Source organism: Salvelinus sp. IW2-2015, linkage group LG35 (assembly GCF_002910315.2).
Source record: "Salvelinus sp. IW2-2015 linkage group LG35, ASM291031v2, whole genome shotgun sequence".
NCBI lineage: Eukaryota > Metazoa > Chordata > Actinopteri > Salmoniformes > Salmonidae > Salvelinus > Salvelinus sp. IW2-2015.
The window spans coordinates 13,479,163-13,505,289 of NC_036874.1; the positions used below are offsets into that span (position 1 = coordinate 13,479,163).

At 43.1% G+C, this 26,127-nt stretch overlaps 1 protein-coding gene across 2 annotated transcripts in view; it reads left to right on the top strand.

Annotated features, from left to right (window-relative positions):
* Positions 1-20,907, top strand: part of slc9a1a (solute carrier family 9 member A1a) — a 48,526-nt gene extending 27,619 nt beyond the window's left edge. Inside the window, exons 4-12 of one of the 2 annotated variants that reach the window (XM_023980627.2) lie at positions 3,800-4,017; positions 4,759-4,961; positions 7,257-7,346; positions 9,387-9,457; positions 10,341-10,517; positions 10,849-10,972; positions 11,557-11,658; positions 12,743-12,824; positions 13,990-20,907. In XM_023980627.2, coding sequence (XP_023836395.1) covers positions 3,800-4,017; positions 4,759-4,961; positions 7,257-7,346; positions 9,387-9,457; positions 10,341-10,517; positions 10,849-10,972; positions 11,557-11,658; positions 12,743-12,824; positions 13,990-14,309 — 1,387 coding nt within the window. In that variant the 3' untranslated portion in view covers positions 14,310-20,907. Of the gene's footprint in view, positions 1-3,799; positions 4,018-4,758; positions 4,962-7,256; positions 7,347-9,386; positions 9,458-10,340; positions 10,518-10,848; positions 10,973-11,422; positions 11,532-11,556; positions 11,659-12,742; positions 12,825-13,989 lie in introns of those variants that run through there. The other variant, XM_023980628.2, reaches the window with a different exon arrangement.
* The last annotated feature ends 5,220 nt before the right edge of the window (positions 20,908-26,127 follow it).

A 26,127-nucleotide genomic window follows, 5' to 3' on the forward strand; every position in this document is an offset into this window, starting at 1 on the left:
CTTTCTCCGAGGACCTGGGCCCTAGGACCATGCGTCGGGACTGCCGCCCGTGGTGACTCCTTGCTGTCCCCAGTCCGCCTGGCCTTCTGCTATTCCAGTTTCAGCTGTTCTGCCTGCGGTTATGGAACCGCCACCTGTCCCAGACCTGTTGTTTTTCAACTCTTGATATCGGCTATGAAAAGCCAACTGAAAATTATTCATGATTATTATTTGACCATGCTTGTCACTTATGAACATTTTTGAACATCTTGGCATAGTTCTGTTATAATCTCCACCCGGCACAGCCAGAAGAGGACTGGCCACCCCTCATAGCCTGGTTCCTCTCTAGGTTTGGCCTTTCTAGGGAGTTTTTCCATCTATTTTTTGAGCTCCACAACTCTTGTTGGATTTACTTTATCTACATTTAGGAAAGGTTATGTTATTAAACATTTTTTTTCCTAGAACCACCAACGATCACAGCACATGTAAAACATTTACATGTGACACCAGAGGCAACATAGCCGAATCACTTATCTCTGGTGTTATTAGACAGGCTCTCTCTATGGCCGGAGAGTGGTCTAGAGTCTCGGTGCGGATTAAAGAGCTGAGGTCCTATGGTTGATAGGTGGGCTTATGGCCCGTAGCTGTCGCTGCGAGGGGTTGGGTTTGTTGGGTATATAAGAGGGCTATGAGAGAGGTCATTATTGGTGCTAGGTGGCCAAAACAGCTAGTAAAATGGGCGTTGGCAGAGTGGCTGAGGAGGGTGGGATTAAAAGGAGCTAGGTGCGTATGGTGATAGGTGGGATGGGCGGAGAGTGGCTGAGGTGTGGGATTAAAGAGCTGAGGTCTATGTGATAGGTTGGGATGGGCGGAGAGTGGCTGAGGGGTTGGGTATTAAAGGAGCTGAGGACTATGGTGATAGTGGGATGGGCGCAGAGAGTCTCTGAGGGGTGGGATTAAAGAAGCTTGAGGTCTATGGTGATAAGGTGGGGTATGGGCGGAGATCGTGGCTGAAGGGTGGTGGATTAAAGAGTTATGTTTGGTAATGTATTATTGTTATGTACGCTTTATAAAAAGTACCATGTATGAAAAATGTATATTTAAATGTATATTTAAAAAATGTACATGTAAAATGTATATTTAAAATGTACATGTAAAATATATATTTAAAGTACATGGAAAATTGATATATTTAAAATGTACATGTAAAATGTATTATTGTGATGAATGCGCTACTAATAAAGAGTGTGCTAAAATATTTAAAATAGATACATGTAACATCTTATATATTTAAATGTACATGTAAAATGTATATGTAAACCTTTATACATTGAGTAAAAAAATGTAGCATGGCTACAAAATAACTTATATTTAAAATGTACGATGTAAAAAAAGAGAGAAGGAGAAAATTAGAGAGAGCCAAGATTTTCAAAATGTTCATAAATGACAAGCATGGTCAAATAATAATCAGGAATAAATCTCAGTTGGCTTTTCATAGCCGATCATTAAGAGTTGAAAACAGCAGGTCTGGGACAGGTAGCACGTCCGGTGGACAGGTCAGGGTTCCATAACCGCAGGCAGAACAGTTGAAACTGGAATAGCAGCAAGGCCAGGCGGACTGGGGACAGCAAGGTGTCATCATGCCCGGTAGTCCTGACGTATGGTCCTAGGGCTCAGGTTCTCAGAGAGAAAGAGAGAACGAGAGAATTAGAGAGAGCATACTTAAATTCACACAGGACACTGGATAAGACAGGAGAAGTACTCCAGGTAACCAACTGACCCTAGCCCCCCGACACAAACTACTGCAGCATAAATACTGGAGGCTGAGACAGGAGCGGTCAGGAGACACTGTGGCCCCATCCGAAGAAACCCCCGGACAGGGCCAAATAGGAAGGAATGAATTGAGGTGAATGAAGGTTGGTTTTACAGGTGCAATGGTAGAACGGTAGGAAAGTCTGTTCCCAGGCCTGTTGGCACTCTGTCTGTGCCTTCCATCGTCAATAGGATTTGGATTAGTATGTGGTGCTTTTTGTCCAGTGCTTGTATATGAGATCTCGCCCCGGAGTGAAATTGAGCGGAATGATGGACAGCTGCAGTGTGTTATGTAAGGGAATGAGGTAGCTAGCTGCCCTTAAAGTCACTGAGGAGGGTTGCCTCACGCTAGACACTAGGAATAGAGAAGTGGTTGCAATGCTATACAGGGGAGTGGATGTAGACATCTTTACTCGGGTTCCATATGTCCAATCACAGTGAGTCATTGGTTCACTCGTAGAACAAGCTGAGGAAATGGAGCCCTTGTTTCATAAGCTCTTACACCACAGTTTCCAAAACAAACGGTATCCTTGTTGCAATGGTTCTTTTGTACGTGAAATACTTGTTCTCTTAGCATGTAAATACTTTCAAAATATATATACTTTATTGTTTTTTTTAAACCAGTTTAATTGATGTGACTACTTTCTATGCCATGTCAATGAAGTACGAGACTTTAACTTTGTCATTAGCATTAACTTGAATGTAATGTAGCCTATATTTACAATGTAGGTAGTTGGATTCATGTAGTAACATGGGGCCTCATTTATCAAAAGTGTGCGCAGAGTTTTCCCAGAAAGGTTGACGGGAAAGTGTGCGTTTCTCCACGTACAGCTCAGACCATGCTTATGCACAACTTCTCGTGGTTGATTAATTGTATTGCAAGCAAATGTTGTTTTTTTGTTTGGAGGAAATGGAAGTGTTTGATGCACAGGAATTATTATACTGGTAGGCTAGTAGAAATCAGTAAAACATAGGCCTAATGATAAAGCAGATTCATTTGCTGTTGCTAAGGCGATCACATAGCATCGTGTAGTCTWAACTTATTTATTTTACATTTGTTATATAGGCCTAAGTCATAATCCTATGGCAGGACATGTCTCTCCTTTTCTGACATCTGGTTTATTCCTGCTACACAACAAATAGTATACTACCATTTACCAACTGCTAATTCAATAGCAAGGAATGTTCGAAAGTAAATGGACCGGTAGCCTATTTGACAGTATGTGTAGGCTACAGTGCTGTGCGATAGGAGTACGACGATATAGCCTATATAATCTGAGCCAATACAAAGGCAGGAGATAGAAACACAATCACGTATTGATAGGATATGTCTTGCGATTCTCACGATTCTATATGTATTGCATTTCGGTACGGCAATTGGATGTTCCCAAACATATTGCCCACTATATGTCTGCTGCAGAGAGACAAGTGAGGGCATGAGAACTAGTTTCGAACAGTCAGGGACATAAAAGTTCAAAAAACATGTTGGCTCACTATTTGGTGCAAGTACAACTGACTAGCGCCATCTAACGCTACCTACAGTAGCAAAAATCGATACTTAGAGTCAAATATTRATATAATATCGTCCCAAAATTATTTTGCGACGTCTAACTGTAACACAATCACTATATTGCATCAATATCAAATCCAATCAAAATGTATTGGTCACGTAGACACTTTAGCACGTCTTATAGCAGGTGTAGCAAAATGCGTATGTTACTATATAGAGTTTGCTTTCTGATATCCTCAGCCCTATAAATAACTGCCATATTTCCTTGCTCAGGGAACCTCGGGTAGCTTACGCCAGGTGCAGCCAGTAAATGAATAGTTTGAAATACAATGAAATACTAAAACGTACTTATGTGTCTGGAGTTTTCATTCTAAGATGCTACAATTCAGAATAGAGATTAAATGACTGGAAGTTGTTTAGACAAGAAAAGGTTTCTTTCTCAGAGAACTCATTTATAATCATCCTCTCTGTCTCTCTGTCTCTCTCTCCCCTCCCCAGGCTGATTGCGTGCGGCGCTGTGATGCGACCCTACGTGGAGGCCAACATATCCCACAAGTCCCACACCACCGTCAAGTACTTCCTGAAGATGTGGAGCAGCGTGAGCGAGACCCTCATCTTCATCTTCCTGGGCGTGGCCACGGTGGCCGGGCCGCACTCCTGGAACTGGACCTTTGTCTCCGTCACCGTCATCCTCTGTCTGGTGTCACGTGTCATTGGTGAGTCGGACACGGATACCTTCTCCACGGTACTGTAAAAGTCTCTACATCAGATTCCGAAAGATAGTGAGAGAAATGACGTGACAGGCCCAACTTTCTCATAGTTTGTTATAATTTGATCAAGTTGTTTCAGTAGAGGATGCGATACAGATTTTTAACATCCTCAATTTGACAAGGGCTAGTTATTCTTGGAGCCAGACTGAAATACCAGTCACTACATTTCAGTTAGGTAATGAGACAACTATTAGAGGAAGTGCCCTTTGTTTTTTCCGCATGGTCCTCACATCGAGGAACCCCAGATTTCAAAACCCGTCAGATACACGTCCCTAAAAAAAGGAAGCGTAAATATTTCTGCAAGTATTATGTCATTTCTGCAGTTATAGATAGACCCAAAGCAGACCTCCATCTGACTTTACTTGCTAGTTTGAAACCTGGTGACTTGACATTGCACTAACCCCATTGACCATTCTCTCTTCTCACCAAACATCCTATAGTTTCTGGTTCTTATAATCTGCTAGTTTCACAATGTGTGTTCCAATGTTTCCAATGTAGTGTGTGGCCTCTACTCCTCTTTCTCAGAAGCTTTTGATCAACTTTCTTAGGTTCAAATGAGGCTGGTATTGGCTGTGTGTAAGGAGGGAGCAAACATGGACTCAGTCAGATAAAAGGCCTTGAAGGTTGACTCGCTTCTGCTCWCCCTCTCTCTCCCCCTCCCTCTCTCTTCCTCTCTCTCTCCCCCAGGCGTGGTGGGCCTTACCTTCATCATCAACAAGTTCCGCATCGTCAAGCTGACCACCAAGGACCAGTTCATTGTGGCCTACGGTGGCCTGCGAGGGGCCATCGCCTTCTCCCTGGGCTACCTGCTAGACAAGGACCTCTTCCCCACGAAGACCATGTTCCTCACTGCCATCATCACCGAAATCTTCTTCACCGTGTTTGTACAGGTGGGTACTGGGCCAGTCCTTTAACCTGGTCCCAGATCTGATTTGTGCTGTCTAAGCACCTCGTCACGCCAATGACCACAGTTGTCACGCCAATAACCACAGTTGTCACGCCAGTGACCACAGTTGTCACGCCCACACGACCACAGTTGTCATGCCAGCCATGGTTGCCACGCCAATGACCATAGGAGTTGGCAAGACGGCACAAAAAGAGCTGGTACCTGGCTAGCAACCCTCTAATTCTGCTTATGTCTTCAGATTTATAATGAAATCGAAGGCACTCTTTAAATTATGGCAAGTTAAAAAGACTATCAGATAAAATGTGTCACTGAGTGAACACTAAATATAGGAAGTAGGGCTGGGCGATATGGCCAAAATCTCATATCCTGATATAGGTCATTTCAAATCCCGATAACGATACATATGACGATACATTTCRATGAATAAATAGTTTATATAAAATGACCACATGTAAAGGCCTATTACTTATTACATTTAGAATTATACTCAACAAATAAAAGGTATTTGGGTCGAGTGTTAGCACCAACTCACGAAACCCCCGTTTCTCGACCGTGTAAATTGGGGCCATGTCTTTGCAGATGTAAGTAACGGCAGCTGTTATCCCCTTCCATCGTCGTGATTCTTTGCCATAATGGTGTGCCGCGGGCAAAAGCCTCTTGCAACGTCTGAGTCGGGGGTTTGTTTGAGCACTTGACTGTACTTTTTTGGGTCTCATCGGTAGATTCTGTCCGTACTGTTTCACATGATTCTTGCGTACGTGGTATAAGAGGTTAGTGGTGTTTGAGCCTGTTGTCGGGACCGGCCTGCGGCATATTATGCAGAGGACGGTTTTCTGGTCCGTGTCAGACTTTTCATACCCAAACCACGTCCATGCGACCGAAGTAGCCCCTCATTTAGGTACGAGCTCCGTGTCTCCGTGCTCTGCGTCACGTTCACTCTCCTCCATGTTTGTTTGTGTTGCAAATTTCCTTCCACACGCAAAGCGACGTCCAATTGACGAAAAATATTGCCGTGAAGAGTGTGATTTCCGACACAACGACATAAACRACAGAGCATAATATTAAACGACAGACGTTTTTCTACCGTCACACGATATATATCGCCCAGCCCTAATAGGAAGTTGACTATATTAGAGTGCTTTTGGGTCAAAATGGGTTGCTTTGCTGCTACATTGTGCAGTTGCTCTCTTGTCCCTAGTATATTTTAAGGCCTAAAGTGTTCAATGATTTTCATGGTTTGTTTGCACCCATTGCTACTGTATGCTAGTGTGACAAAAGGTCACTGCAGCTACTACTTTGAAGCACACACACACACTCGCGATCCATTTGAAGCTCCGTGCGTCAGATATTCCCCAGTCCTGCTGAGCAAACTCATCTTACAGTGAAGCTGTTGATGCATGCTGAAGTTCTAGGACACTCGTCATCTGGCAGAGTATCCCCAAAGTGGCAGCTACTAAAATAAAGCCTTCTATAAGCCTTTTGTGAAACAAATGTCTTCAGTAAATGTTTCACTCAGTGCTGGCAGTCTGGGATGGATTGGGTGTGTGCGTGCGTGCTGGCAGTCTGGGATGGATTGGGTGTGTGCGTGCGTGCGTGCTGGCAGTCTGGGATGGATTGGGTGTGTGCGTGCTGGCAGTCGGGGATGGATTGGGTGTGTGCGTGCGTGCTGGCAGGGGTATTTTTTAAGGGCCAGAGTCTGTTGTCATCCACTTAGGTTATAATAGTTAACCAGATAGACTTAATCTCCTTATGAGAGAGAATGATACGCTAAAGCCAACACACACACACACATACACACACACACACACACACACACACACACAGTGGAATAGGATCAAAGAGATTGATAGAACCAGTATGCCAAATGGTATATTAACCAGCACTGATAAATCCTTTTCCCAGCACGCCTCAGTCGTAGATGGAACGGCCTTGTGCACAATCCACCAACCGCCTGCGCATAACTTCATTTACATGCAAATGTTGCTTGACTGTCTAAATACACAAAATGGATGCAGAATACAGTAGCTCTGGAAATAAATGACATGAAAGTCTCCCCTCAGCCAGTGCTTCTCTGTGCAGTGACTTTGAAAGGAAGAGTAAACACCATGCACACGAGTGGAATGTGTTGAAATGGACATTACAGGCTTCTGTTGGGTCGCTGGTGTCTCGTAGATTTTAAAGATGGACATTTATCATTTGTTCGTCAGGATCACAAATGTTACCGTAGTAACCTCTCCCTTCTCTCTCTCCCTCTTTCTTCTCCTCCTCACCCTCTCAGGGCATGACTATCAAACCCCTGGTGGACCTGTTGGCCGTGAAGAAGAAGCAGGAGGCCAAGCGCTCCATCAATGAGGAGATCCACACCCAGGTGACCTTTAACCCCCGTCAACCCCCTCACATCCTGGCCTGTCCTTCTCTAACCGCTCCTCTGTAGCCGGACCACCCATCAGACAAGTTCATTTCCTCCTGGGATATACGAGCTCTGGGCCCGTATTCATAAAGCGTCTCTTAGTAAGAGTGCTGATATTTTAGGATCTACATGGCTAAACTGATCCTAGATCTGCACTGCTACTCTGAGACACTTTATAAATACAGGCCCACAGGCCCTGGTCAGGTTATGACATTTTCAGTACAAGAGCAAGAAACTCACTGAAGCTACACTGCAAGGCTGGTCTTGTTCACCTTAATTGTCTAACCAGCTTGTCCTGTAAAATGGGCTGTTGCATTAATGGCTGTGGTTAAATGAATGATTTGGTTATTTCAATCTGAGGGATGTCCATTTAACTTTGAAATTAAGTATCTGTCCAGACTACAGTACTGTCATTATATGTTGCATGCCAAATATTGCTCTGCACTCCCCCCCCCCTATCTGCCATTAATGGAATGAACTTCTTCTAATGTATTTTGCCTTGCTGGGTGGTTTTAATAATGGAATGCAGCATTCCCCTGCTTCCTCTTAACTCAGACTAATTAAACTTCCTGCATTGCTCCATGGCTCCCAATGGACCATCCTCTCATTCTCCACTGTCTCCACTGACTCATCCACCACGGTTGCCAGATTGGCAAGTGAAATCCCCCTGCGTAGGCCTGGCTTCCTCTGATGCTACTGATCATTCGCTCTCTGCCCTCGAGTGGCCACTGAGCAGCACGGCACACCGTCACTCGGTAGCTCCTGTTGCTAATAATAGCCACAGAATAACGGCACGGCACGTACTTCACACACACACACACACACACACACACACACACACACACACACACACACACACACACACAGTGTCTCTCTACGGGGCTCTGTTGGTTCTCTGGTGCACAGAGGAGCGATGAGTCACCGGCGCTCTAGGCTAGATGCCCCGGTTACCAGCTTATAGCTTCTTCCCCACTGTAAATGGCAGTGATGTAAAGTCAACCGAGCTGTTTTAGGACTCCTGGAGTGCACCGGGAGTGGATGAGGGCATCTTAGAGCCAGGAGGAGTCCCTCAGGGTTTTAGTGTCTGAACCATTAGGTTTGTGGTCTCACAAATTGGTCAGTAGGTTGTTTGTTGAATGGATATTTGTGATTGCAGTTGTTTTGCTCTAGAAAGTCTATCTCTTGCCTAGTTGGCACCTGGGGCTGACCCTGACGTACTGTGTGTCACCTCGCCTGAGGCTTTCATTCATCTATTGTGAGAAATTGTGAAGTTTTCTTCTACCAGAGGTAGAACTGATGCAGAAACGACTGTCGGGAAAGTCCCTTCGCTGCCCGAAAATATTGCTATGCATGTCGATTTCGATGCGAATTGAAGTAAATTCAGTGGCACGGCCAAACTGCGTGTTCCCATAGCAACTCTGCATGTCAAACTGTCCCTGTGCAGAACTATCACAGCAGTGGCCATAATCAAAATACAGGAACAAAACTGACCACCGACTGAACGTCAAACTGTCCCTGTGCAGAACTGTCACAGCAGTGGCCATAATCAAAATACAGGAACAAAACTGACCACCGACTGAATGTCAAACTGTCCCTGTGCAGAACTGTCACAGCAGTGGCCATAATCAAAATACAGGAACAAAACTGACCACCGACTGAACGTCTCTGCTTCAATCTGTGAGTGTGATGGACATCATCTAGGCCTAATGCGCTCTCTATTGCCTAGATTGTGGCTAATTCCTGTTGCAAGTGGGAGAATCTCCGTGGGGAAAAGGCTACTTAAGGGATAATCCAAAAATGACAAAATGTTGGCCTGTGTGATGTGGAAAATATACTTTTCTGGACTATTTACCTGTAATAGAAACACAAAAAGTAGTAACAGATTAGGCTTGGTTACACTTTTCACTTCCCATTTTCAAAGCTTTTCAACTATCTGTTACGCTTGTTGGTTAGCGTAGAAACAATATTTGGACGTAAACGTTGTTTTCTCCCCCCTAGTTCCTGGACCATCTGCTGACTGGCATTGAGGACATCTGTGGACACTACGGCCATCACCACTGGAAAGACAAGTACGTAGCAAAGGGTCACGGTGACAAGCGCTGTATATATTTTTTACCCTGTAATAAAAACATTTGATTACCTCTTATTCTTAGGTTGAAGATCCTTAACGTGACAACTTTCTATTACACAGTTCAGTCATCTCAGTTTGTAGTCTATTTCCCTTCTGTTAGCCTTGGGATCTTTGTTCAAGTCAATCTCCGTAACGTGGCGGTGAAGCTGCGATCCACCAGGCGTAGTAGCAGCTAGCACCTTAAGTGGATTATCTTCCAGAACAGATGGTTGTCCTTCAATGAAACCGTCCTGAACCCAATAATGTGATGGGGATCATAAAGCATCGCCATACCTAACCGAGTGAACCTCAGTCGTTTTGTGCGTTTTCCTTCCCTGTGCAGTATTTACCCACAACAGTATTACGTTTGAACAGCCTTGGGCGTTTTATGTGGCAGTTACTCTCTCAAGAGAACCACGTGTAAGATTTGTTCAGACATCTCTGTAAGACGATCACCCGACAGTTGTCATATTTCACCCTCAGATCCAGTTTCCAAACAGACTTTAGAGCTTTGAGATAACACAATGTCTAACTGGATCGATCTCTGGTGTAGAGTCCCTCCTTGGATTTAGAGCATTATGATGAAAACACTGGGCTCATCCTACAGCGCTCTGTTTTCACAGTGTGTGTTCCTGCCAGTGACAACACTGTCTCCAATGTTGTGTGTGTGTGTGCTCTACTCATGTTCAAGAGCTTTTCATCAATTCACCTTTGTAAGGTTTTAATGAGGCTGGTAATGGCTGTGTAATATAGCGGGGCAAGACATGGAGGCAATGGGATAAAAGTGCTCGAAGGTTGACTTGTTTTCTTGTCTCTCTCGATCTCTCCCTCTCTCCCCGCAGGCTAAACCGCTTCAACAAGAAGTACATAAAGAAGTGCCTGATAGCGGGCGAGCGCTACAAGGAGCCGCAGCTCATCGCCTTCTACCACAAGATGGAGTTCAAGCAGGCCATCGAGCTGGTGGAGAGCGGCGGGGGCGTCAAGCTGCCCTCCGCCATGCCCTCGCAGGTCTCCATGCAGTGAGTGCTCCACCCTCTCTCCCTYTCCAGCTCCTTTTAGCTCACCAGCTCCACACTTGATAGCCATTTCCACATTGTTGCGTTAGCCTACATCCGCGCAAGCCTGTGTGTGTGTGTCGAGCGCCAGAGAGGTTTGAAAGTCAAGAGGCTGAACTAGCAATTACTTCCTGTAAATAACTGGTATGGGAGAAAGTGCCTGAAATCTTTCTCGTGGGTGTTACAGGAAGTAATTTCTAAGTGAGTTAGAGCTTGGTAATGGCCAGGAACAAGCATAGTTATCCGTAGAGCCGCAGTCGACATGTCTCTTGTTTTTCTCCGTCCTCTCTCCCAGGAACATTCAGCCCAAGAAGCTGCCGCCCGCTGTAGCAGAGCGGGCCCTGCCTCAGTTCACCAAGGGCCGTGAGGAGGAGATCAGGAAGATCCTCAGGAGTAACCTGCAGAAGACCCGCCAGAGGGTGAGCGCTGATATAGGATCAGATTTCCCCTCCGCTAATCTGAGGGGTAACATTAGGAGGGCAACTGCAAAGCTGATCCCAGATCTGTTTTCTTTTTTTGCGATTTGGGGTTTGCTCTCAGCTAGTAATTTAGGAATTCAGATGCTCACTCTGTTTGTAAAGAGAGAAGACAATTTTACATAATATAATATATGCCATTTAGCAGACGATTTTTATCCATAGCGTCTCAGTCATGCTTGCATACATTTTACATACATCACATTGCTTTGTTTGCCATTTCCTCATTAGTATTGTCAAACGTTAAATCTCTTAAGATTATAGTACTAAGGTAGTCATAAGCCTGCATCATCATGAATACAAGTGTGCATTGTTGCTGTGTGGTCCTAGCTTAGACCTCCCTGTCCCGTGGTGTGAGTTRAATGAATGTGTTTTGTCTCTCCTTCCTCCCAGCTGCGCTCCTACAACAGATCCACTCTGGTGCCTGAAAAGTGTATTATTATTATTATTATTATTGTGTGATCCTAGCTCTATCTTATTCCTGTCCCATAGTGTGTGTTGTGTGTGTTTGTCGTCTCTCCCTCCAGCTGCGCTCCTACAACCGACACACTCTCATGGCCGATCCTTTCGAGGATGGATGGAATGACTTCCTCCTGAAGAAGCAGAGGATGATCGAGCTAGAGAAGAAGGTAAGACTAGCAGACTCTCCTAGCCTGGTTAAACCAGATTGAACGCTGCGTTCACCATTGTTCTGCTCACTTAGTCTGGAATTCCACTAATTCAGTTCAATAGAACTATATTTATCCCCTCAAGGGCAAAAGATACATAAATAGACGGATACACGGGATCCTCCCAAAAGTAACCGGTCCAAACAGCCTATTCTCTGAAAGAGGGTGGATTAAGGATGGAAGCCCACGTGGCCAAACTCTGCTCTTTGGATTTGGTCAAAACATTTATTCTACTGGATGAAACAATTAAATGTAGCAAAATAAGTTTTGGAAGCCATGCTAAGACTCCCCCAGACAGAGAGAGAACTTCAACAGACAACCAGACACAAAGTTCTCTCATTACTCACAGTTGTAAACTTTTTTTTAAACAATCGCATTAATTTAGCCTAACTATTATGGATTTAGTCAAAGTGTTCCATAAATTGCCCCCCCTCCACTCAATTAATTTGCCTGACACAATCAGTTCCTGATTAATTTATGCAGCTTTGTGGCCCGAAGGCCAACTTGCATTTAATCAGTCTTTAATTATGTAATGAAAATGGAAGCAACATCTTGATTAAATAGAACTGTTTGATTAAAAAGGACACTGTGGACCGAGGACTCTGCAGATCCTAGCAGAATTGTTTATTTGGAAATGAAGTAACATTTGAACTGAATAGAACTTTTTAAAAGGACACTGTAGAGTGGAGGAAAACGCTGATCCCAACAGACCAGTAAACACAATTTACTGACCTGTCAAACTTTAATCGCACTTTTGTATTCAAGATGTGTTTTGGTTGGGCTTTATGATATTGGCCTATCTAGTGTTTGGAAGTATTGCTGTAATGCATTGATTTCTGTATTGCTGACCTCACTAAAAGAATTTCCATTAAAATGGACAATAAAGTATCCTATTGTATCGTAAATAATATGGCTGTATGGCACTATGCTGTGACTGGCAGTCGCCGACAAGTCATATACAGTATTCACTACGTGTGTCTGATGCGGTAATCGAACCCACAACCCTTGTATATTGAAAGGGTTGCTTGTGTGTGCCTGTGAACAGATGACAGAGATGAGTAACTACCTCACAGTCCCTGCCGCACCTCCCGACTCCCCCACCATGTGCAGAGCCAGACTGGCCTCAGGTGAGTCCATCCTACACCCACATCACACCCTGACGCTCCCTTTTTTTACACTATCGTGCCAACCCATCCCATTACTGGTCTGGCGCTGATATTTCTTTTCAAATGGTCCTTTCCAGCATGGTTCCAGGAACTATGGTGGTTGTGTAACCAGGCTGGCTTGGCTCGGTAGTGTGAATCAACACTTGCTGTAAGGTTGCTTTTGAAGCAACAGGAAAGATGATGGAAACAGACTTGTTCCGTCGCAGACCTTTTGGGCACCTTTGCACTTTATCACTTAAATATATTTTTTGAGTCGAGAGGAATGCATTTGGCCCATACAGGAATGCATGTAGTATACTTAGTTTGGCCAGATTGCTACAGTTTATAACGTTTAAATGGCTGCCAGTGATTCTATCTACAGAATGTAATTACATTACTCTGTTATACAGTAGGCTGCTCCACCTTTTATTGTATTTCAACTGGAAATATGTTTACATGTGTAAGTTGGCATGTAAAGCAGCGTTGCGCTTGGTTTTATTTTAGACAGGGATTTCAAAGCTGAAAAGGCAGGGGCCAAAGTCATTCCAGGTATGTAGTACAGTTCTAGTGAGTGTAGAAGGTGATGGGCTGCCTCGGCCACAAACTTACTGTATACGCATGTAACTGTTGCTTGCTTCCATTTGTAAATGCAATATGCATGATTCTAGCGTGCATTTTTCATGTGGTTGACATGATCAGGTTACGGAATGATCCAGCACCACAGTTATGGTGTAATTGTTAGTGTTTGATTGTGTATATAAAAAAGTGTAATGTGAGTGTTCTTGTGACTTTGTGAATGTATATTGTATATCTATTTTTGTTCGGGAAACAGTAAGTATTTGCTCTAGTCAGGATTGGCCAATCCTAGTCGTTGAGAGGCACAGTGCTGTTCTTGGCCAGCTCAGCACTAGCACACCTGCTTTTACTAAACAAGCCATGCCATGACGGTGTGGAATGTTCAGAAATACAGATATATGGAACAAACATACACCTGACGTGTAGAATAGGAATCAGGTAAGCTCTATTCATGACATTTCTATCTGTGACGTTACACAGCGTTTGCCTACTCAACGTGCCCTTTGGTTGGCCTCCCCTGTTTTGGAGTAATGTACAGTACGCTAACCCTTTCCTTGCCTGCCCCACGCAGACCCCAACGCCTTCTACAACATCAAGGCGTCTTCAGACGGCGTCCCCACCATCCAGGTGGACCTAGCCTCCCCCCAGTCCCCGGACTCTGTCAACATGCTGAACGAGTTCTCCAAGCGGGGTGCCACGGACCAGGGCCTGGGTCAGAGGGAGGGGGCCGACCGGGATGAGGACCAAGGCCTGATGATGAAGCCGTCCTCGGCCGGGAAAGAGGAGAAGGGAGAGGAAGAGGGGGGCAACAAGAACCCAGGGCTGATGAGGTGTCTGAGTGACCCGGGCCCTAGTAATGAGGACGAGGAGGATGAACCATTCCTTCCCTAAAAAAAACAACTAGCTCCTCCCATTGTGAGGAATAGGGAGGGGTGTGGTTGCAGCAGCTCCTCCCCCTGAGCGGGGCACTACAGGGGAAAGGTCCACCTCCTCTCACTCCACCACCACCTCATTTGAGTTTGCTATCCCATTGGTTGAGGAACCAATGAAGCCAAAACTGTTAAGAAAGGACTTAGGACATAACTTGTTTTATGACCCAAAAGAGAAAAGGAGACTATAGCCATCTATAGCCATCTTTTTTCAATAGTTGTCATTGCTCTTTTTTCCTTTTTTAAGTGATAGGAAGGCAGTCGCCGCCTTGGGTCATCTTGGGTTTGGTGGGAATTAGCCCGAGAGACGGGGGAACATAATTATGCGTTACCAAAGGTTTGGACTGGTGACAAAGTTCCACATTTGTTTTCATAACCTTTACGATCGTTCTTCTACTTTCAAGAAAAGTCAGACACTTAGAGTAAACCCCTTTTCACTAGGTGCATTTTTATCACACAATTAAAACCACTTAACTGCTTCTTTTGAATTTCAGGGTTAATATGAGACTGTTGTTTATGTGGTTGTCTTTTGTCATCGTTTGGCATTCAGCTGGTCAGGGTTTTACTTGGTGCTGTACACAGGATGTACTCCACGCTGGATGTAATGTTTTCACTGTGCTAAACCCGATGGACCTCTTTCTTCAAGGTCTCGCCCTAAAGCTAAGGAATGTGCCAAGCGCAGACTTGGAAATGTTGAGATGCAAACCCTGGCATCGCCGCTTCAAGCATCGCCTCTCTATTTGAATCGAACGTACAACATCGCCAGCATCACCGAGACGTGTATGCTGTGCAGTATAAGCTCTATTTACATAAAATAAGGATTGTGATGCAACACCAGGAGATGTGTTGATCTTGAATGGACTTAACTCCCCTATATAAGCCAATCCCGAAAATCACACCAAATACTCTTATCCTCCTGACACCCAGCCAAAACATTTTTTGGAATGTCTTCATTTTGTGTTTTGAGTTACAATAATTTACAAAGACAAATTTGTTTTGCGCTGTAGTGGACATAAAGAAACGGTTGATAGTAAATATAAAAAATGTATATTACAGTAGGTAAACATAGTTGTCACATCCTGATGTCCTCTACAAAGGACATTTTTAATGTGAAAAAAGGATTACACTGCTCTGATAACTCACCAAATTATTTCTAAGATATTTACTAGAAGCAATTTGATTATCAAACTCACAAAATTTTATTACACAACTACACACACTTATCTTCTTACCACAACATATGCTAATTGTGTTGGCAGCCATTTTGAAAATCCAGGAAGAGAAAGTTATCCAGGTCACACCCCCACTCATGTGATATCATTGAAAAATCCAGAATGTCCTCTCAGGTACAACGGGACTTAATACAGTGGCATGTCAAAGAGAGTGTACAAAAATGAATTGGTGGGTCTCAGGAGGATATGTTCCCTTTAAGAAAATGCTCTAGTATGGGCCATTTCAGAACCATTTTGTGGTGTTTCCTCCATATTCTCTTGCCGGTAGTCGCATCTTACAATTCATCTTACATCTTATGGGTTTGATCTGTTCTTTACTCTCTTGCACCTTATTTACATCAACTGTTTTGACATTTTTAAAAGACCTAGTTGTCAGTTTAACGTTCCCCATTGGTTTTTAGCACTCCCCTTTTGAAAATCTAGTGACATTTTGGGTTTTAGGCATCACTGTAAAGGATGTGAGGAGACTATGGATCTTTATCGTCTAACCACCTCAATGGCCAAGAATATATAATTCATTTAACCTTTTATTTATCCAGGTGAGTCAATTAAAAACGAATTCTTACACTCTGACTACACCGGCTGTGCATGCGTCCACCATTGCGCGTATGTTTGTCGATCCACACCAGACGTGATCATGACACGCGGGTTAAAATATCAAAACCAACTATGTTCATTTGGGGCAAGTCGAAACACACATGGAACATTTAGCCAGCTAGCTCTTGCTAGGTAGTTTGTCCTAGGAGATGGACATTGGGTTGTAATTGTACCTGACATGCATATTGTCCTTTTTATTAGCTGGTTCTTTGTATAATTTTTGACCCGGTGTGTTTCTCTACTCCGACGTTTTAATCCATCGATTAAAAAGGGAAACCTAGTTTGTTTTTAGTTTGTTATCTTTAGTGAACCTCTCCTCGTTTTGTGTCTCAAGCTTTCGCGTGGGTTTGTATCTTCCCGATATCCAATAAGGAGGGGACTTGCAGCGCAACTCTAATAGAACAAAGTTGTATTTTAGCACTTGGCTACGCAGACCCTTCGTCACACGAGTGAGCACCACATGGCCGGTGAGGTTTCCATGTTATTTATCATGATGGCCTGGAGATACAGGCATGAGGACATGGGCAAAACTAGCTATTCAATGCAGTATATTGGTGAAAATGTGCATAGCGATTTATATTGATTATAACCATTTTAATTGAACGATGCCCTTTAAAGCAAATGCCATGCTGTAATGTCGACGCAAACGAAGAGGTCATCGCTCCTCTGCTAACATTGAGGTTTATAACCATCACAGGTAGTGCGCTAGCTAGTTGTAAGCAAATTCACATCCGAACGCAAGAGCCAACACCTATTCTGCTCGCACAACAGCGTAAAGCTAATCTAGGGTTTGTGTAAGACAATGAAAACTTTGACATGTACAGTATATGCTTGTATAGGTATTATGTATACAGTACATTGCTTCTCTTTTCTACACAAAGCCATACGATCAATAGGAACAATTGAGTAATTGATTTGATTTTGATTTCAAAAGACCGTTAGCTATATGGTCAATGTGATTACTGTTGCCCCTCAACCCACCTACTGTATAACCATCTTAGATTTGTAGCATGAGTGACAACTTTAGCTGGAGTCTGTCTCAACTAGAGAAGCCTAAGATGTCCAAGACCGTGGCCTAGTTTGCTGATTGTCACCTTCCTCTCCGACCTCCGTGTGCTGTCACTTTACGCCCAGAAAGAGAGAGAGTCTCGTTACAGCTGAGGAGAGAAGGGAGGAGAGAGAGGGGTCTCGTTACAGCTTAGGGGAGGAGAGCGAGAGGAAGGGAGAGGTGCACGGTGGTTACTGAGGTTACAGTAGAGAGGGGAACATTAGGACGGTGTGACGATGTAATGGCGTGCTTCTAAGAAACCGTGGCCACTCGCGCACATAAAGTACTACATCGTGTGTGTGTGTGGTGTTCTCCTTTCATGTCCCCATTCCCTCACATGGGCATTGCAGTGACGGGTACTTGTAGGTTGAGTCCAGGAAAGTAAAATATATCAAGCGTCTCACTTTCTTCACTTAAACCAAATTGAATGATGTGTTGAAATGTCAGAGCTTGTTGTAAAGGACAGGCTGCTTCGGCTGTGAGAGTAGACGAGGACAAGGTCTTATTGATCAGAGAGGGGTTTAAAATGAAGCTTTACGGAATGATTGACATTTGATACTTCCCTGGCAGATTTTTCTCTCCATTGTATTGTTATTTAAACGACACCAGAAATCTAGTATAGTATGAACATGACATTTACAAGGTTTCCGAAACGGGTTATGTAAGGGCAGCCATAGAAAGTCAACTTTAGCTTGGAAACTAGCCCTGGAAACTGTTTCTAAAAATTTGCCTTAGTGCTAGTGGAAGAGCAGTTTACTTCGAAGCTTTCCCATTGCACTTTTATTTGGCCACCACTTAAAGACCGTCAATGGTTTCCTGCTGGAAAGGAGGAACTACTGTTATCGTTAGTGTTCAGAAGACCGATCTTTAAATTTATACTGAACAAAAATATAAATGCCACTTGCAACAATTTCAAAGATTTTACAGAGTTACAGTTCACATGAGGAAATCAGTCAATTGAAATCAATTCATTAGGCCCTAATCTATGGATTTCAAATGACTGGGAATACAGATATGCATCTGTTGGTCACAGATAACAAAAAAACAAAAAGAAATGGTCCTCATGATGGGCCTCAGGAATTTGTCACCGTATTTTCGAGCATTCAAATTGCCATTGATAGAATGCAATTGTGTTCGTTGTCCGTAGCTTATGCGTGCCCATATCATAACCCCACCAACACCATGGGACACTGTTCACAACATTGACGTCAGCAAACCACTCGCCCACACAACACCCTACATATGATGTGTGGTTGTGAGGCTGGTTGGACGTACTGTGAGAAATTCTCTAAAACGACATTGGAGGTGGGTTATGGTAGAGAAATGAACATTCAATTCACTGGCAAAAGCTCTGGTGGACATTCCTGCAAGTCAGCATGACAATTGCACACTCCCTCAACTTGAAACATCTGTGGCATTGTGCAGTTTTGTCACAACACATTTTAGAGTGGCCTTTTATTGTCCCCAGCACAAGGTGCACTTGTGTAATGATCATGCTGTTTAATCACCTTCTTGATATGCCACACCTGTCAGGTGGATGGATTATCTTGGCAAAGGAGAAGTGCTCACTAACAGGGATGTAAACTAATTTGTGCACAAAATCTTTGGCAAAATAACATGTTTTGTGCGTATATAACATTTCTGGGATCTTTTATTTCAGCTCATAAGACTTTAAACCAACACTTTACATGTTGCGTTTATATTTTTGTTCAGTGTAGTTGCCCGGTACATGTAGGCTATCTTAAAATCAAATTCAGGGTGTTTCTCACCAACCATATTGTGCACCAATGGTTTAAATACAGATTTTTCCATCCAAATCGTTTTTGTATCGAAGCAAGCCCTGGTTGGTGTCTGAAAATCATGCAGTGTGTTTGTAACACTCTCGGCATCGTTGTGTTTTCGTTCCTTGCAGACAACTAAATCTCAAGCCATACAACCTGTCTAGGGACTTTAATATTAATTTGTGTATGACAATGCTATGTCTGTCACGTTGCAGCAGCCTTTTGTTCAATACTTCCTGTAGGGAAGGAAGGTGAAGTGGCTTCAATGTCTTGCTTCACTCATTTCCTTAATTGTTCAAATGCAAATGGTTTTGTTTCCTTTCTTAGCTCCACGCTGAATAATTTTTCGCATTTAATGGATTGTTGAAGCTATGTCTGTATAAATTCTCTGGCCTCGTTTGGAAGTGGGTTCATGGAATCGCAAGGAGGAGGGTATTTGTTACCCAGGACTAAGTTTGGCCATGCTTGTGGTTCTGTCTGCGTTATGCGTGCTTTACATGTGTTTATTTGCATTTGTATAATTGCTGCTACGTGATTTTTCCATTCGGTTCACATGCTTTATTTGGGTTCCTTTGCATTGTATTTCTTCATGTGGTCTACGATGTGTTAATGTGCTTCATTTGGGTTCATTTGCTTTATATTGCTTCTAGTACTTTATATTCGGTTCACATGCTTTATTTGGTTTCATACACTTTTTACATTGGCTCCATGTGCTTTATATTGCTTCATGTGCTTGACATGGGTCTATGTGCTTTTTAAAGTCACTCCATCTTATGGTTGGCTGCCTTACTGGAACCAAACCAGACTGACATTAGAGACCAAACGCTTCTTTCATCCAAACGAGTGTCGTTACAAAGTGATTGTTCTCCTTACATTGATAGGTTGGAGCACTAGATCATGGGTATGAAAAGAACGTTGATATAGGACTATGATGGTTGACAATCTGTCAGAGGGTCATGTTTATTATGGCCTGACCCGTTACTGGCCGTAGTGTAAAAGAGCTTTCTTGTTTTCTTTTCTCCTGCTGAGAGTCGACAGGTGGTTGGACTTGAATAATTATTCCACAGTCATCATTTGCATATGTCCAAAGGGATTTGATTGTCAAAAAAAAAAAGTGATTTCACTCCTGAAGTGCACATGTGGATATATAACATCTTGATTAAACATACTGCAGCCTGGTACATGTATAAGCGATGAACAATGTATGTAGACTTCCTTTCCTTACCTCTGAGTCTGTAACAATTTGCCACGCCATATTGATAAAAGCACTTTAACCGATACCTTTAACTCAAAACACTCACGTTAAAGCAAGAGCAATAAGTACGGGTATTTTGGTCACACAGGCTTTGCATGGCTAGTGTAACACAGGGGATGTATGTGTGGTATACTAGTTTACGGTAAGGTCAGGTGCGAATTTGGATCCGTCTATGCCAACATGCAAGACAGAGAAGCAGGGAAGCAGTTTAACTTTGACTTAAATCCGACTAGGAAGAATGCTTTTCTTCATGAATTCCCTTGCTCTGCTACAGATGCGTCCACAGCATGGCGATTGTATTGCCCACCAGCCACTCATCTGTTGTTTTTTACCTAGATCTCTTTTTTTTCTGTGTTAATGTCGGCTAATTGATCTCCAGTGATTTGCAATGTGTACTTCGCAATAATACAAATATTTTATTTTCTATACAAGTGAATTCAAATCTATAAGTCAATATGTTATATAAATATATAATGTTACTGTAAAACATCAGACTGTATGAAAAATGACACTAGTGACAACTGTGCACTGTATTGTTGGTTAGCCTAGCTTAAGCATTCCAAACCTTGGATTACGAAAACAAACTAATGCAGTAATGTTGAAATGAAACAATATACCAAATTAAAGTTGTAATTTATCAAAATAAATGTTTCTCTGATACAATGTTTCTTTCTGCAATACAATTACTACTGATTCTCCAGTCAAAGTAGGCCTAATTTGCTTCAAAGGTCAGCTATAAAGAAAAAGGCTGGGCTTCAATGCAAGAAGTGTTAAAGCGTGCAGCAATATACAGCCAACAATGACTTTTTAAAGTCATTTCCATAACATTTGCGGAGATCACATTTATGGTAAACGCTGCCCATTTCCATTGAGTCCCGGCCAACGTACTCTACAACTACAGTACCAGTCAAAAGTTTGTACACACCTACTCATTCAATGTTTTTTCTTTATTTTTTAAAAATAGGGAGAGTAGCAACAGTGCTGAACTKTCTCCATTTGTAGACAATTTGTCTTACCATGGACTGATGAACATCAAGGCTTTTAGAGATACTTTTGTAACCCTTTCCAGCTTTATGGAAGTCAACAATTCTTAATCTTAGGTCTTCTGATATCTCTTTTGTTTGAGGCATGGTTCACATTACGCAATGCTTCTTGTGAATTGCAAACTCAAATTTTGTGAGTTTTTTTTACAAGGCAAGGCAGCTCTAACCAACATCTCCAATCTCGTCTCATTGATTGTACTCCAGATTAGCTGACTCCAATTAGCTTTTGGAAAAGTCATTAGCCTAGGGGTTCACATACTTTTTCCAACCTACACTGTGAATGTTTAAATGATGTATTCAATATAGACAAGAAAAATACAATTTGTGTGTTATTAGTTTAAGCACACTGTCTATTGTTGTGACAGACGAAGATCAGATAAAATTTTATGACCAATTTATGCAGAAATCCAGGTAATTCCAAAGGGTTCAAATACTTTTTCTTCCCACTTCACTTCTGTATACTTTCCCAGTACATTATGAACATGTCATTCTTAATCTTTGCAGAAGGGGGAGTGATGTACCATCATATTACAGCAAACCTGTACAATAACTTTAGACAAAGTAAACAATGCACTTTGATGCATTTTCTCTCAAGGGTTTTGACGATTTTGTGAATCATTTCCTACTTTTGGAACACAATACAGCACTGTGGATGCTTGGCCTACTCTAATTGGATGTGCTCCATTTGTTTTTGACCCTCCTAGAATGAATTGGCTGCCCCTGACAAGATTTAAATTAGCCTACATTCTCTGGCGTTGCAGCGAATTCGCAGTCATCGAGACTGCTAAATATGCAATACTAGCAACACATTTGACACTGTCGATTTATCCTGTCTATTTAGTCCTCTTTTGCTTGCCAAACGCCTTGCATGAGGACCCACAATACTCTCCCGAATATGGTGGGACAAGATAAATGTGCTCTATTACCATGAATACACCCTGTTTATTTTCTCTTGATCACATTTTAATGTTGGAGTAGCTGGAATAATACATGTGACTGTTTGTCATATTTGACTATTTTTACATTCAGAAGAGGCAGGGAAAATAGTTTTAAAGGCACGGTTTATCTGTCCAGCCTGAGAGACATAGGCAGGAACAGCCAGAAGATGGTGCTGTGCAACCAAAAATGGACTTGGGTTTTGCTGATGGGCGAGCACTATCCAAGTATCACAGAGCAGGCGTTTACCATTTTAGATTGTATCCCATTGATATTTTATAACTACCTAGCAAACACGGACATTTAATCACTGCAGTTGATATGGAATAAGGTTTACAGTGTTCCAATTCCATCAGGGTAATGGTCTGTTTATTGCATTCTATTCTAATTTCTATGGTCCACATACCTGCTGTAAAGTATGGCTAATTGTTGTTTTAGCCATTAAAAAGCCATTGCTTGAATGTTCCTATCAAGAGTGTTTTGGAATTGAATTGAGCGAACCAAACAGCCTCTAGAGGTCTACTAAAGGAGTGTGTGGGTGGAAAATGTCTCTTCTCCACTATTAGAGGATTATTTCCGCAGTTATCTTATTCCAACGCATGAGGACTAAACATTAGAGAAGGCTGAGAGAAACCTGTGGGGGGCTGTTAGCCCCTGGTCGATAACCATCACTCAGACAAAATGATCGCCTTGGTCAGTTGTGCATCCGAAATGAAGACCGGAAGCAAAGGAACAGGGCACTAAACTGACGCCCTGCAACAAAGCAGTTAGCCATCTAATTTGCCTGAATATTCTGAAATAATAACTTTGTTTTCAGAATCATAAGCTTGAAATGGGTATGGTCTAATTTATTCATCAACCAAAAACAAATATCTATGTTTAGCTTTTTTAATTAACCAGAAAATSAACTGTTATTCCTGGTTGTTTATCAAAGTTAGCTGACTAACTAATTGATCCTGCTTTAATGCCCCTCTGGTTCCAACAATAACCGTAATTAAATTGGACTGGGGTAGACACCAATGTCAATGATGGATTATTGATTTGCTGTGGATTACATTTACAAACATGCAATTGTCACATAAGCCACACATCTAAACAATGGGATTCAGAATCCCCCAACTGCCCCTGCTGAATAGATTTCTTGCCAGAAGGGTCACCATCCCTTTGGAAAACTCAATGTTTTTAATTGAAATAGAAATGGATTCCATTGAAAAAGAAGAGTTGGATAATCTGCTAATGGGAAAATGGACTGAGACTCGTGTTAGTCGTTGTTCTGGGCTAGTTTTTCATATCCGTCTCGAAGGACCATGACAAAGAGAGGGGGMAACAGACACATGCTTTACCAGTTCTGGTCCTTAAGAAGTTAGTGATGATCATTAGAAACCATGAGAGTTCAAGGATCACAGGAGGAACACCCCTTCAGTCATCACCAACGCACAGAAGACAGACGGCACCATTTGAGGGCAGCCACAACAGCCCCAGCACGTCACCCCTGAGGCAACCTTTGGGTGGAAATAGGTGGGGGGAATGCTCACTGGGGTAAATAAGATCTAAATAAAACAGGATGGGGGTAAATAAGATCTAAATAAAACAGGATGGGGTAAATAAGATCTAAATAAAACAGGATGGGGTAAATAAGATCTAAATAAAACAGGATGGGGTGAATAGAATTAAGAAAATATTTACTAAATAAACTAAAGTAAAAAATAAAATAAAAAGGCCAAAAAGTTTTAATGATATCTTATTTCCCCATCCTGTTTTATTTAGATCATATTTACCCCATCCTGTTTATTTGATCTTATTTACCCTATCCTGTTTTATTTAGATCTTATTTACCCCATCCTGTTTTATTTAGATCTTATTTACCCCATCCTGTTTTATTTGATCTTATTTACCCCTATCTTGTTTATTTAGATCTTATTTACCCCATCCTGTTTATTTAGATCTTATTTACCCATCCTGTTTATTTAGATCTTATTTACCCCATCCTGTTTTTTAGATCTTATTTACCCCCATCCTGTTTTATTTAGATCTTATTTACCCCATCCTGTTTTATTTAGATCTTATTTACCCCATCCTGTTTATTTAGATCTTATTTACCCATTTACATTACATTTACATTACATTTAAGTAATTTAGCAGACGCTCTTATCCAGAGCGACTTACAAATTGGTGCATTCACCTTATGATATCCAGTGGAACAACCACTTTACAATAGTGCATCTAACTCTTTTAAGGGGGGGGGGGGGTTAGAAGGATTACTTATCCTATCCTAGGTATTCCTTAAAGAGGTGGGGTTTCAGTGTCTCCGGAAGGTGGTGATTGACTCCGCTGACCTGGCGTCGTGAGGGAGTTTGTTCCACCATTGGGGTGCCAGAGCAGCGAACAGTTTTGACTGGGCTGAGCGGAACTGTACTTCCTCAGAGGTAGGGAGGCGAGCAGGCCAGAGGTGGATGAACGCAGTGCCCTTGTTTGGTGTAGGGCTTGATCAGAGCCTGAAGGTACGGAGGTGCCGTTCCCCTCACAGCTCCGTAGGCAAGCACCATGGTCTTGTAGCGGATGCGAGCTTCAACTGGAAGCAGTGGAGAGAGCGGAGGAGCGGGTGACGTGAGAGAACTTGGGAAGGTTGAACACCAGATGGGCTGCGGCGTTCTGGATGAGTTGTAGGGGTTTAATGGCACAGGCAGGGAGCCCAGCCAACAGCGAGTTGCAGTAATCCAGACGGGAGATGACAAGTGCCTGGATTAGGACCTCGCGCCGCTTCTGTGTGAGGCAGGGTCGTACTCTGCGAATGTTTAGAGCATGAACCTACAGGAACGGGTCACCGCCTTGATGTTGTTGAGAACGACAGGGTGTTGTCCAGGTCACGCCAAGGTTCTTAGCGCTCTGGGAGGAGGACACAATGGAGTTGTCAACCGTGATGGCAAGATCATGGAACGGGCAGTCCTTCCCCGGAGGAAGAGCAGCTCCGTCTTGCCGAGGTTCAGCTTGAGGTGGTGATCCGTCATCCACACTGATATGTCTGCCAGACATGCAGAGATGCGATTCGCCACCTGGTTATAGAAGGGGGAAAGGAGAAGATTAATTGTGTGTCGTCTGCATAGCAATGAAGGAGAGACCATGTGAGGATATGACAGAGCAAGTGACTTGGTGTATAGCGAGAATAGGAGAGGGCCTAGAACAGGCCCTGGGGGAACCAGTGGTGAAGCACGTGGTGCGGAGAAGATTCTCGCCACGCCACCTGTTAGGAGCACCTGTCAGGTAGGACGCAATCCAAGCGTGGGCCGCGCCGGAGATGCCCAATCTGAGAGGGTGGAGAGGAGGATCTGATGGTTCACAGTATCAAAGGCAGCCGATAGGTCTAGAAGGATGAGAGCAGAGGAGAGAGAGTTAGCTTAGCAGTGGCGGAGCGCCTCCGTGACACAGAGAAGAGCAGTCTCAGTTGAATGACTAGTCTTGAAACCTGACTGATTTGGATCAAGAAGGTCATTCTGAGAGAGATAGCAGGAGAGCTGGCCAAGGACGGCACGTTCAAGAATTTGGAGAGAAAAGAAAGAAGGGATACTGGTGTGTAGTTGTTGACATCGGAGGGATCGAGTGTAGGTTTTTTCAGAAGGGGTGAACTCTCGCTCTCTTGAAGCGGAAGGGACGTAGCCAGCGGTCAAGGATGAGTTGATGAGCGAGGTGAGGTAAGGGAGAAGTCTCCGGAAATGGTCTGGAGAAGAGAGGAGGGGATAGGGTCAAGGGGCAGGTTGTTGGGCGCCGGCCGTCACAAGACGCGAGATTTCATCTGGAGAGAGAGGGGAGAAAGAGGTCAAAGCACAGGGTAGGGCAGTGTGAGCAGAACCAGCGGTGTCGTTTGACTTAGCAAACGAGGATCGGATGTCG